A 13,254-nucleotide genomic window follows, 5' to 3' on the forward strand; every position below is an offset into this window, starting at 1 on the left:
TGTGTGTGTGTGTGTGTGTGTGGGAGACCCCCCCCTCCTTCCTTGCCATCTTTTGTATATGATTTCTTCCAGCTTGCTGCCGTTGTGAAGGCAGAGGGGGCAGGAGGAGGAAGATGAGAAGCCCGTAATATGAATCAGCACGGACTTTATTAATATAATCGTTCTTTTTTATAGCAATTTATACAGATGACTTTTACAAGACCGCTTTCAAAACAGCCGCATTCTCCTAGGAGACCATCAAGGCGGGGGAAAAGCCCTTAGGAGTGCTACGTGACACCGCAGCAAAACATGCTATGCACACTTCTTGGGGTGAAAAGGTTGCTTAGTGTGCCCAATCGCTTGCCCAGTCTTCGCTGCCGTGCTCTACAACTCTACATTAGCCTGTGCTTTTAAAAAGTCGCCAGCATTTTAAGAACATAAAGATAGCCTTCAGGATCAGGCCAGCATCCTGCTCGCACATTGCCTAACCAGATCCCCCAAAACAGAAACCTGCAAGCAGGATCCAATCACAAAAGTGCTCCCCCCCCCTGCAGTTTCCAGCTGCTTCCGTTCAGAAGTGTTACAGCCTTCCAACCGTGGATTGCAATGTGAATTTCCCCTCGTATGCAATTTTGCCTTGTGCACGTTTTTTCCCCTTTTGCAAAACAGCATCCCTAATATAACAAATTTTGTATGTTCTTTTCAGCGACATGTGGGTTTTGCAAAATATGGCCCCAATTAAAATTGTCAGCCAGCCAGAGGAATCCTTGCAGCAGTTGTGCATTGCAGCGGCCGAACAGGAGCAGGAAACCCAAGCATCATAGAAGCATAGAATTGAAAGGGGACCCTGAAGATCATCTAGCCCAACCCTCAGCAATGCAGGAATGTGCAGCTGTCCCATACGGGGATCGAACCTGCGACCTTGGCATTATCGGCACCACGCTTTAACCAGTTGAGCTATCCAAAGCCAGTAACTGCAGGGGAAGGAAGACACCAGGAGCAGCAGCCCATAGCGGCAGCCCTGTGTGAGGCCAAAATTTGACACTCCTCCGACCCTTTTACCACCTTCCCAGAAGCGGGTAAGCAAATTGTTGGGCTTTGGGAAGGAGGCTCTGGCAGGTCCTAGAGCCCTCCCAGCTCCTTCCCAAAGCTAGGAAAGGGTTAACTAGGCTTTGGGAAGGAAGAAGGAGGACTCTAGGACCATGCAAGAGCCCTCATGCCTTCTTCCCCAAAGCCCAGCACTTTCTAGGCTTTGGAAAGGAGGAGGAAAGAGACCCTCCCTTGGCCCCTGTGAGGGGGAACCAGTCATGTTGCCTTAAATCTGCCTCTGCAGCCCTTTTCAGGCAAGCATACAGTTAATAATACTAATACTAATAATTTATTTATACCCCACCCATCTGGCTGGGTTTCCCCAGTCACTCTGGGTGGCTCCCAACAGAATATTAAAAAACATCAAACATTAAAACGTCCTTAAACAGGGCTGCCTTCAGATGTCTTCTAAAAGTTTATTTCCTTGACATCTGAGGGTGTTCCACAGGGCGGGTGCCACCACCAAGAAGGCCCTCTGCCTGGTTCCCCGTAACCTTGCTTCTCTCAGGGAGGGAACCGCCAGAAGGCCCTTGGCGCTGGACCTCAGTGTCCAGGTTGAACGATGGGGGTGGAGATGCTCCTTTAGGTCTACAGGGCCGAGGCCGTTTAGGGCTTTAAATGTAGGTCTTTCAGGACCGGTGTTATATGGTCTCGGTGGCCATTCCCAGTCAAGTTACGAGAGAGGCAAAATGGAACATGCAAGACTAGCACAGAGGAGACCCTCCACCCGTCCCTGAGCGCTCCCAGCAGAAGGCACAACTGACCGAGCCAATGGAGCAGTGGTCCGACTCCCCTCTCTCAAAGAGGATGACGTCCTTGATGAAGACGGCAATGGCTCTCATGATGAAGGACATGAAGAGATGCATGTGAATGTAATTCCGAGTGCAGTGGAGTTTCCTGGATGAGAGAAAGAGAGAAAGGAGTCTTTCCAAAGGGGCCCACCACACAGAGAGCCCAACTGAAACTGGTTTAAGAGCCAAGAGGTAAGCCAACTCTCTTCCCCTCCCTCAAGTTTCCCGTGTGTGTCTCTGTGACGTAAACATGTGAGAGTGCTGGAGGTGAAATAGTTAAACAGGTTACCCAATCAGAACCCAGGGGGTGGAGTCAGAGGGACTATAAAACCAGCTCTGGGAGGGACAAAGGGAAGATGTTTGTTGGGAGTTGGTTGGCGTGGGAGTGAATTGGGATAGTCTGTGGGTAGGTTGTGTTAGTGTAGCGAAATAAGCTGAGTCAGGAACAGTTAGGAGCTAGGAAGACAAGTAAATATCTGAGAGGTGGATTAGTGAGGGAGAGCAGGTAGCGGAAGTTATAGGTCTGGATAGGCACCCCATGATTGTAATTGTCCAATACCGTTTATGAAACCACACGCTTGTTAAACTGCAATAAATAAACCGAAGTTTATGTTCCAATTTAACCCTGACTGGACTCAGTATTGTACCAGGTAGGGCCTGGGTGGTGGCAGTGAGAAATAAAGTGGTGGCACAGGGATCAATAGACGGTGAAACATCCGGGGACCCTGTGTGATCGCCACAGTCTCTTACCTGAAGAGACACAGAACCACCATGGCCGCCGTGAGAGCAACGAGAGACAAACTGTGCCCAATGGTGTACCCAGTCTTCACAGTGCCGTAGAATGTGTTCTGTCAACACAGAAAAGAGAAGTGAATAACAGCGTGTTTACCTATTCGTTCGTTCAGTTTGTAACCCGCTTGTCTGCCAACAGGCCCTCAAAGAAGCTTACAATGTTTTCAATCGCAGGGCTGCGGCTCAGGGGCAGAACACCTGCTTTTCTTGAAGAACATTCCAGATCTGATCCCAAGGATCAGCCCAATACATTTTGGTGCCTGAGGCAAACCACCAGGGAAGAAGGGGTGAGTGAAGAGCTACGTTAGGAACAAGGGAGGAATAAACATTGGGATCTGGTCTCCTGTGGATCCTGCCACCTGAGGCAGTGACTTTACCTGACAATCTCCTCTCCATGCTCTCCAGGTATGGTTGGAAACATCCCTGTAGGAAACCCAGGAGAGCTGATGGTACACTGAGGTAGATGGACCAATGGTCTGAGGCAGTTTTTGATGTTCAATTAAAATTCAAGTTCTTCTTCCATCTTCCCTCATCTCCCAGCTTACTTCAACTTCTCCCAATCCCAGTACCTCAGCCTTCACTTCAGGACGTCAGCTGCTATTACCTATCGCTCAACAGATCGTACAACCTATATCGCCCTCAGTATTTTGTGAGTCAGTTAAAGAAACTCCATGCTACTGGTCTCTAAGTCGGGGTGGATAACCTATTGCAGCCTGAGGGCCACAGTTGTTCATGGAGAACGTTCTGGGGCCTGTTTGTAGAAAGTGCAAAAGCAGATAAGGCCGAGGTATCTGTGGGAAGAACAAAGGATGTGACTGTTTTCTTTGTACATTCATACCTCATGCTACGTTTGCTTCAGGTTGAGCGTTTTCAGGTTGTGTGACCTGGAAGTACCGGAAAGGGTTGCTTCCAGGTTTCGCTGCTCGCACATGCGCAGACGTGCAAAATGATGTCACGCGCATGCGCAGAAGCGGCGAATTGTGACGCACGCATGTGCACACGTGGGCTGCGTTCCTTTCAGGTTGCAAACGGGCCACCGGAACGGATCCTGTTCGCAACCAGAGGTACCACTGTACAGTGGGTTGAGTTCCAGCTGCACAAAAGCCAGTGGTTTCTAGACAAACACACCCCTTTCTCCTGTCCTCCTTCAAGGCAAGAAAGAAGCATCGGCACAGTTCTAGGACACATGCCAACAAGGCAAATGCATCTGAAGGAGGTGTGGAACTGAAGCCATTTCCCAGCCCAAGCCACCAGTGGTTTGTCGCTCTCATAGCATCAAATGCAGCGTTGTGCCAAAAAGCTTCTGGAAACCGAATATTTGGCTTCTCTCAGCAAGCCTACCAAACCCGACCTTGCTTCGAGTTTACTGACCTGTTCCACCACGTTTGTGGCATTGGGATCATACCCACACGCTGCGATGTATGGAGGGTACATTTCAGACCAGCCTTCGCTGGTACAGTTCCTGCTCACATTACCTAGAAGGGAAGAAAGCAAGAGGGTTGCAAGGCTTGACGGCTACAGAGTTGGGTAAGAATCTCTGGGGATTACATATTCTACTTGATCGCTTGCCTTTTTGACAGGTGTACCTAAAATAAACCCCACAGAGTCTGAAACAACAAAAGGTCGTAAAAACAGAAAAGTATCTATCATCTATCTATCTATCTATCATCTATCTATCTATCTATCTATCTATCTATCTATCTATCTATCTCTCTCTCTCTCTCTCTCTATCTATCTATCTATCTATCTATCATCTATCTATCTATCTATCATCTATCATCTATCTATCTATCTATATCTATCTATCTATCTATCATCTATCTATCATCTATCTATCTATCTATCTATCTATCTATCTATCTATCTATCTATCATCTATATCATCTATCTATCTATCTATCTATCTATCTATCTATCATCTGTGCTGGAATGAGACAGTTTCTGCCATGTGCCCCAAATTCAGAAAGTGGGTGCCTCCTTCAGGAGGGAGTTCCAAAAATTGGACCTGTAACACCGAATGCATTTGCTGTGCTAGAAATTACCTCAGCAGAGTTCCCTGTGCTGAAGAAAAGATTGTTCAGCCTCTTTGCAAACTGTAGCCTTGTGAGGGGAACAGGGGGCTTCTAACAACTCTTAGCACCATTAAGAAGCGACAGTTCCCAGAATCCTTTGGGGGAAGCCATGACGGTTTAAAGTGGCATCAAAGTGCTTTAAGTGCAGGGTGTGAATATGGCCTGAGTGTTCAACTTGGGGGTGGTGGGGGTGGAGAGTAGGAGAGAGAGCTTATTCAGCTCCAGAGTCTTGTGAGGGATGGGGGAAAGCAACAAGTTACCACTTCCCAGCTTCTCAGAGGCATTTCTCCATCTTTTAAAAGGGTATTTTATTGATTTGTTAACCAAAAAAATAAAAAAATAAAAAAGTGCAAATGTAACAAAAAGAAAGACTAAAAAACTTAAAACCACAAAGCGTCACAGCTTGGAAGGACAAAAGTACAAAGATGCAACACAGCTCCAAATAAAGTATTGACTCATACAAAAAATCCCTTTACAAATAATAAAGATATACAAAAATGAAAGCATTGTCCACTTGTGAGTTCCATCATTACTGAGAATAAAGGTTCTGTATAGTCTTAAACCTGCCAGGCATTTGCATTTACTGGTGGCAGTGAGCGACTATGTACCTCAGTGTTCTTATAAGAAATAAAATCATGCCTTCTATCTCTCTATCTCTGCCAGAGTTTCCCAAACTTGGATCTCCAGCTGTTTTTGGATTACAACTCCCATCAGCCCTAGCTAGCGGTCAGGGAGGATGGGAATTGTAGTTCAAAAACAACTGGAGGCCCAACTTTGGGAAACCCCGGTCTATACGGCCATTCGAGCTCTAGTTTATGAGATACCTTTTCAAGAAGGGCAATTTGCCAAACCTTATTGCTCTATATCTCACTCATTATGGGATGCAGCAGTGGCCACCAACCTCTCTGGGCCAGTTGACCCTTTTGGGATGTGAAGAAAAGTCTGTGGGTGTCAGTTACAAAATGGCTGCTGTATCCAAAGGAACAAATAAAGACACAGGGCCCAAAGAGGTGCGGGCGTGCCCCACCCTCCATCAATCATGTGTGTGTGGGGGGGGGAGTGATATCTACCACAAAGAGAGAAGATTCTTGCCCCTCTCCTCTCCTCATAACTGAAGGAAGAGCAGGGGTTCAATGCAGTGAAATGTGGGGATGTTTTTCCCCACCCCAGACATCTTTATTGAAAGTTCAAAAAGCATGTGGTGGACGTGTCCTAAGGTGAAAGACCTCTGGGAAAAGATTTATAATGAGTTGAAAAAATATGTTGAAAAATACATTTATTAAGAAGCCAGACCGAGCAACGGGATCTCACACTGTTGCGGGGATTCGAAACGCTGACCTTCTGATCGGCAAGCCCTAGGCTCTGTGGTTGAATCCACAGCGCCACCCGCATCCCTTATGCACCGTGGTAGTCATTTGTATACCTGTATTATCTGCAAAGCCATTTGTATTATTTATCTGCGCTTGTGCGACTTAAATTTGCAACCCGCCTTTCTGTCCAAAGACGCTCCCAAATGCCAAAGTTTGCAAACACGGCCAAACTTTCTGCGCAGCTCAGGCGTATTTCTTAATTCTTAATAACGTTGAATCCCCAGAAACTCCTGCTGGGTTATACGAACTGCCCACATTTTGACAGCACTGTAACAAGTATTCAGCCGTGCTGCGCTTTGTTTCTCTAAGTGCTTGGCGCATTAGCTCTGCTGCGTGGGTTTGGCTATCAATAGGCAACTCGCCTAAATGCAATTTCTGCCTCTTCTTAAAGCTCATCCTCTCCATGATGCTTTTGTTCTCCTGTTCCTTACACTTGACTGAAGTGCCCTCCCATTGACAAAAAGTTTCGCGCCCCTTCCACTCACATTGATGGGAGATTTGAAACAGATTCTGCTTCCTTTTGGGATTTGTCTGCCTTTCTTACCCAGGGCTTTGTTGGAACCCCAGAATCTTCCCATACCCCAAACTCTGGAATGCCATGAAGGAATAACCATGTGTAATGGTTATAAGGGGGTTACTTGTGTGTAAGTTGCCGTTACTGCTGGTTAGATCGCCTGGTTAACCTTGCCTCGGCTGACAGCCCTTCGCTCCGTGGCCGTTCAGTCGCTTGCAGAATCCGTCAGTGGGCGTTTCTTGAACCTCTTCCAGCAAAGAAGTTGTTTGACGCCAAGTCTCCGCCTACTCTCCCTGCGCGGAAATCTTCTGCGCAGGGAAGGAGTGGGCAGAGGCGTGCCTGTGCTTTCCCCACTAGTTTCGGGTGAAGAGTCTCGGAGACCCCTTTCCGACTCCTCCATCTCCCTCCCTTCTCTACTGGTGTTGTGCTGATTTCCTTCCCCTCTGCTGGTCCCCTCTCCTGCATCGCTCGGGAGCCTTGCCTCCACCTCTCGCTCTGATGTCAGTTCCCTGACACCTTGGGAATGGTTGGAACATGCGCAGAGCAGACGTGGTTCGACTGGAGGGGCAGAGCTGCAGTACTAGCTTCCCACCAGCAGGGGCACTGGTGCTAATTGGGAGGAAGAGGGGAAAGGCGTCAGAGGGTTAGCATCACTGTCTCCAGCTTTGGAGGCAGAGCTTCTCTTCTCTCCCTGCCAATCACTCGCAGCCAAGTAAGATCATCTTCCATGAATATGGTCTTAGCAGTGAGTCCTTAAGGGACTGTGGAGGCCAATTCTGGATCCACACATCCTTCCACAGAGGGGACATAGGTTTCCGGGTGGGAGTTGATCACTGTGAGGGTTTGCCAAACATGCCTTCCTCTTAGCTCCTGTCTCCCTTTCGTTCTGAGTTAGTAGTTCTTCAAAGTCCACAATGCCTTTGCTAGAGGCTATTCTTCAACTGAAGCACTCGCAGGCCAGTGTTTCCTAATTATCAGCGCATATACTGCATTTTTAAAGATTTGCCTTGAGAGCCTCTGTAAGCCTCTTTTGTTGACAACCGGTATTTTGCTTTCCATTCTTAAGTTGGGAATAGAGTACAGTGGTACCTTGGGTTAAGTACTTAATTCGTTCTAGAGGTCTGTTCTTAACCTGAAACTGTTCTTAACCTGAAGCACCACTTTAGCTAATGGGGCCTCCTGCTGCTGCCGCGCCGCTGGAGCACGATTTCGGTTCTCATCCTGAAGCAAAGTTCTTAACCCGAGGTACTATTTCTGGGTTAGCGGAGTCTGTAACCTGAAGCGTATGTAACCCGAGGTACCACTGTAGTTGCTTTGGAAAGACGATAATCAGGCATTCAAACAACATGACCAGTCCAACAAAGTTGATGTTGAAGAATCATTGCTTTGGCACTGGTGATCTTTGCTTCCTCCAGTACACTGACATCAGTTTGCCTTTCTTCACATTAAGCTGGTGCTTAATAGATTTTACATGGGGTGGGCGCACAACCCCAGAGTCTGTCAAGACTGGCCCGTACGGGCAGGGGTACCTTTACCTTTACCTTTAAGAAGAATCATAGAATCATAGAATCATGCAGTTGGAAGAGACCACAAGGGCCATCGAGTCCAACCCCCTGCCAAGCAGGAAACACCATCAGAGCACTCCTGACATATGGTTGTCAAGCCTCTGCTTAAAGACCTCCAAAGAAGGAGACTCCACCACACTCCTTGGCAGCAAATTCCACTGTCAAACAGCTCTTACTGTCAGGAAGTTCTTCCTAAGGTTTAGGTGGAATCTTCTTTCTTGTAGTTTGGATCCATTGCTCCGTGTCCGCTTCTCTGGAGCAGCAGAAAACAACCTTTCTCCCACCTCTATGTGACATCCTTTTATATATTTGAACATGGCTATCACATCACCCCTTAACCTCCTCTTCTCCAGGCTAAACATGCCCAGCTCCCTTAGCCGTTCCTCATAAGGCATCGTTTCCAGGCCTTTGACCATTTTGGTTGCCCTCCTCTGGACACGTTCCAGTTTGTCAGTGTCCTTCTTGAACTGTGGTGCCCAGAACTGGACACAGTACTCCAGGTGAGGTCTGACCAGAGCAGAATACAGTGGCACTATTACTTCCCTTGATCTAGATGCTATACTCCTATTGATGCAGCCCAGAATTGCATTGGCTTTTTTAGCTGCCGCGTCCCACTGTTGGCTCATGTCAAGTTTGTGGTCAACCAAGACTCCTAGATCCTTTTCACATGTACTGCTCTCAAGCCAGGTGTCACCCATCTTGTATTTGTGCCTCTCATTTTTTTTGCCCAAGTGCAATACTTTACATTTCTCCCTGTTAAAATTCATCTTGTCGGACACGACTAAACAGCTAAACAACAACAATAGTTTTACTTCTATCACTTGTTTCATTTTTATTTTTTAAAAATTAATGGTTTCCCCCCTCTCCCCATGTTTTTAGTGGTTCTTATTTTTACCTGTAAGCTGCCTGGAGCCCCATCAGGGGAAAAGGCAGGTTATAAATCATAGAATCTTAGAGTTGGAAGGAGTCATCTAGTCCAACCCCCTGCAATGCAGGAATCTCAGCTAAAGCATACATGACAGTTGGACAGTTGACTTCTGCTTCAAAACCTTCAAGAATGGTGAGTCTACCACCTCTCATGGAAGTCTGTTCCACTGCTGAACACCTCTGACTGTCAGAAAGCTTTTCTAAATGTTAAGTCAGCATCTCCTTTCTTGTAACTTGAAGCCATTGCCTTGAGTCCTACCCTCAAGAGCAGGGGAAAACAAGCATGCTCCATGTGACAGCCCTTAAGATACCTGAAGATGGGTATCCTATCTCCTCTCAGTCTCCTCTTTTCCAGGCTAAACATACCCAGCTCCTTCAAGGCTTAGTTTCCAGACCCTTGATAATCTCAGCTGCCTTCCTCTGCACACATTCCAGCTTGTCAACATCCTTCTTAAATTGTGGTGCCCAGAATTGGAGACAGTATTCCAAGTGTGGTCTGACTAAGGCAGAATAGAGTGGGACTATAACTTCCCTGACAAACTTAGACAGCATCTTAAAAAGCAGAGACATCACCTTGCCGAAAAAGATCCGTATAGTTCAAGCTATGGTTTTCCAAGTAGTGATGTGTGGAAGTGAGAGCTGGACCATAAAGAAGGCTGATCGCCGAAGAATGGATGCTTTTGAATTATGGTGCTGGAGGAGACTCTTGAGAGTCCCATGGACTGCAAGAAGATCCAACCTCTCCATTCTGAAGGAAACCAGCCCTGAGTGCTCACTGGAAGGACAGATCCTGAAGCTGAGGCTCCAATACCTTGGCCACCTCAGGAGTAGAGAAGACTCCCTGGAAAAGTCCCTGATGCTGGGAAAGATGGAGGGCACAAGGAGAAGGGGACGACAAAGGACGAGATGGTGGGACAGTGTTCTCAAAGCTATCAGCATGAGTTTGACCAAACTGCGAGAGACAGTAGAAGACAAGAGTGCCTGGTGTGCTCTGGCACATGGGGTCACGAAGAGTCAGACACGACTAAACAACAACAACAAATAACCTCCCTTGATCTGGACACTAGACTTCTGTTGATGCAGCCTAGAATAATGTTAGCTTTTTTTTGCTGCTGCAAGACACTGTTGACTCATGTTAAGCTTTTGGTCCACCAAGACCCCTAGATCTTTTTCACATGTACTGCTAGCAAGCCAGGTGCCCCCAATCCTATATCTGTGCATCTGGTTCTTCCTGCCTAAGTGCAGAACCTTTTATTTGTCCCTATTGAAATTCATTTTGTTAGCTTGTGCCCAGTTCTCCAATCCATTAAGGTCATTTCGAATTCTGATTCTGTCATCTGCAGCATTAGCTACCCTTCCCAGTTTGGTGTCATCTGCAAATTTGATGACTAGAAGCCACAGATAGTTGCCTCTTTTATGAACTTGTCCAATTCTCTTTCAAAGCCATCTAAGTTGGTGGCCATTACTGCCTCTTGTGGCAGAGAGTTCCATAGTCTGACTATGCGTAGCATGCTTTCTTTTATCGGTCATGAATCTTCCAACATTCCAACATATCCTCCACCTGGAAATTCAAGAAGCATCAAGGAAATATTCCAACACTCAAGGAAGCCATGAAGTCGGACTTGTGAGGGGAGTGGCCTGGGGGGGCAGAATGGTGTGGCTCAGGAAGGTATGTGGCCTGGAGAAATTCTCAAGGGCCAAATACAAGTGGCCTGGAGGGCCACATTTGAGCACCAGACTGAGTTTCATTAACCCTGTTGTGAAGGAATGACTGAGTACAGTTCATGTTGCCTGACACCGCAGCTGAATGGGATGAAAATGACTTTCATATTTGAAAAGTAATTGTGATGACCAGATTACATTTGTAGGTTTGCAAGAAGTTTTGTGAGGTAAATTATTTGAATTATTGCAAAAATGGTTAAAGAGGTGGATTGTGAGTTAAGATAATTAAAGGCAATAGGAATTTAAGAAATGCAGAAGAAATGATAAAAATGGTAAAATGATAAATGATAAAAAAATCATCAGAGGTGCTGATGGAAGTCCAAAAAGATTGTATAAGATGTGAAGTCCTGTGGAATGTATAATAATTGGTATGTTGAAATTAATAAAAATTATATATTAAAAAAAGAAAAGAAAATTACTTTCATATTCCAAGTGCTCTATTCTCCATGGAATTGTTGGCTTGCTTCACTTGGCGACACTCCGAGTTCCGTGTTTACCCAGAATTCCCCTTAAAAATGTAAGCAAGAGTCCAAAATGCATCAGTTTTTCTCCCCGGGAACGGCTCAACGGATGAAGGAGACGGCGGTGAAATTGTAAGGGACTGTTTATGTTTGCTGCCTCGTTTCTGGGAGGCGGTGTGATTGATTCTGCCGGGGCAAAAAGCAGAAAAGAGGACAAAATGATCCAGGAAAGAGAAGGGGGGAAAAAACCCCTCTCCTGTACGTGGTCCAACATAGAAATGGAGCTAAAGAGACAGCAATCAATTTCAGAATAAATGTTCCTGGCCAAGAAACAAGACCAAAACCTTGATTTGGTCGAAAAAATAAAAATAAAAAGTCTCTGCTTGGCATGTCACATTTTTTTCCATGGAAAAGAATTAATGCTGGAGAGTGTTTTGGTAATATGAAGACAGGAATCTGTCTTATACTAAGCCAAATGGTCAGATCACTGGTCCATCGAGATCAGGAATGTCCAAAGTCCGTCTCGGGGGCCTAATCTGTTTATCTCCTGGGGTAAAATCCTAAAAAAAGCTCTACAACTTCAATCCTAAAAATCCTTAATCACTTAATCAAACCTGGCCCTCTTTGAAAAAAGTTTGGGCACCCCTGATCTCTAGATCAGACTTATCTGCTCTGTTTGGCTCTCCAGATCTTCACCAGATGTTTTCCACCATCTGATCCCATTTTAACTGGAGATGTCAGGGACTCAATCAGGGACCCTCCGCAAGTAGTCCTCTCTGTCACTAAGCTCAGGGGTAGTTTTTGTGCTGCCCTCTGGACAGACTCCCAACTCCCATCATCCCCAGCTGGAATGGCCAATGATCAGGGGAGATGGGACCCTCCAAGTTAGACTACTGCAATGCATTGCACGTGGGGCTACCTTTGAAGACTGTTGGAAACTATAGCCGGTGTGTAACATGTTGGCTATGAAAATTAAGCACGAACAGATCATCTGGATGATATAAACTGACCTGAATGCATTGCCTGCCAAGTAATTTCTGGACCCAATTCAAAATGCTGGTTTGGACCTTTCAAGTCAAATACTGTTTGGACCTTAAAGGACTGCCTTTCCAGCGGGAGGTCCCATTAGCTAAAGTGCTACCTCAGGTTAAGAACAGTTTCAGGTTAAGAACAGACCTCCAGAACAAATTAAGTTCTTAACCCAAGGTACCAATGTATATGGTGATGGGGTGAGACCCTTACACACACACACACACACACACACACATATATATATAAAGGTAAAGGTAAAGGTACCCCTGCCCGTACGGGCCAGTCTTGACAGACTCTGGGGTTGTGCGCCCATCTCACTTAAGAGGCCAGGGGCCAGCGCTGTCCGGAGACACTTCCGGGTCACGTGGCCAGCGTGACATCGCTGCTCTGGCGAGCCAGAGCCGCACAAGGAAACGCCGTTTACCTTCCCGCTGGTAAGCGGTCCCTATTTATCTACTTGCACCCGGAGGTGCTTTCGAACTGCTAGGTTGGCAGGCGCTGGGACCGAGCAGCGGGAGCGCACCCCGCCGCAGGGATTCGAACCACCGACCTTTTGATCGGCAAGTCCTAGGCGCTGAGGCTTTAGCCCACAGTGCCACCTGTGTCCCTATATATATATATACTGAGGCATAATTCCAGAAGCCTCTAGCTTGCCACAAGAGGAAAATCATGCCATAAGAGGAAGCTAAATAGGAGAACTTGATCTGCAGAGGAAGCTGTGGGAGTTAACTTGCTGGTTCCTGTTACCACTACTTAGAGAGGGCTTCCAGGGTGAAAAGGCATCTCATTCAATTTCTAGGTGTAGAAACATAGCCTGGAGTCAATGCGTGGGGTTTTTTGGGGGTGGGGGAAATGACACTATCTGAAGCCAGTGGACTTCCCTGTCTGCAAAAAGAGGATACAGCAAGTGCAAAACGATTTACTGGAATTGGATTTGGCA

General features: G+C 46.6%; 1 protein-coding gene across 1 annotated transcript in view; it reads right to left on the reverse strand.

Annotated features, from left to right (window-relative positions):
* LOC310827797 (vasoactive intestinal polypeptide receptor-like) overlaps positions 1–13,254 on the reverse strand; it is a 306,828-nt gene that overhangs the window by 231,585 nt on the left and 61,989 nt on the right. The window contains exons 4-6 of the mRNA XM_083704248.1: positions 4,023–4,126; positions 2,610–2,707; positions 1,833–1,965 (exon numbers count right to left, since the gene is read on the reverse strand). Of these exons, the coding sequence (XP_083560374.1) occupies positions 1,833–1,965; positions 2,610–2,707; positions 4,023–4,126 (335 nt within the window). The remainder of the gene's footprint in view (positions 1–1,832; positions 1,966–2,609; positions 2,708–4,022; positions 4,127–13,254) is intronic.

The sequence above is a fragment of the Podarcis gaigeae genome (genome assembly GCF_964106915.1).
Source record: "Podarcis gaigeae genome assembly, chromosome: 12".
NCBI classification, from domain to species: Eukaryota; Metazoa; Chordata; class Lepidosauria; order Squamata; family Lacertidae; genus Podarcis; species Podarcis gaigeae.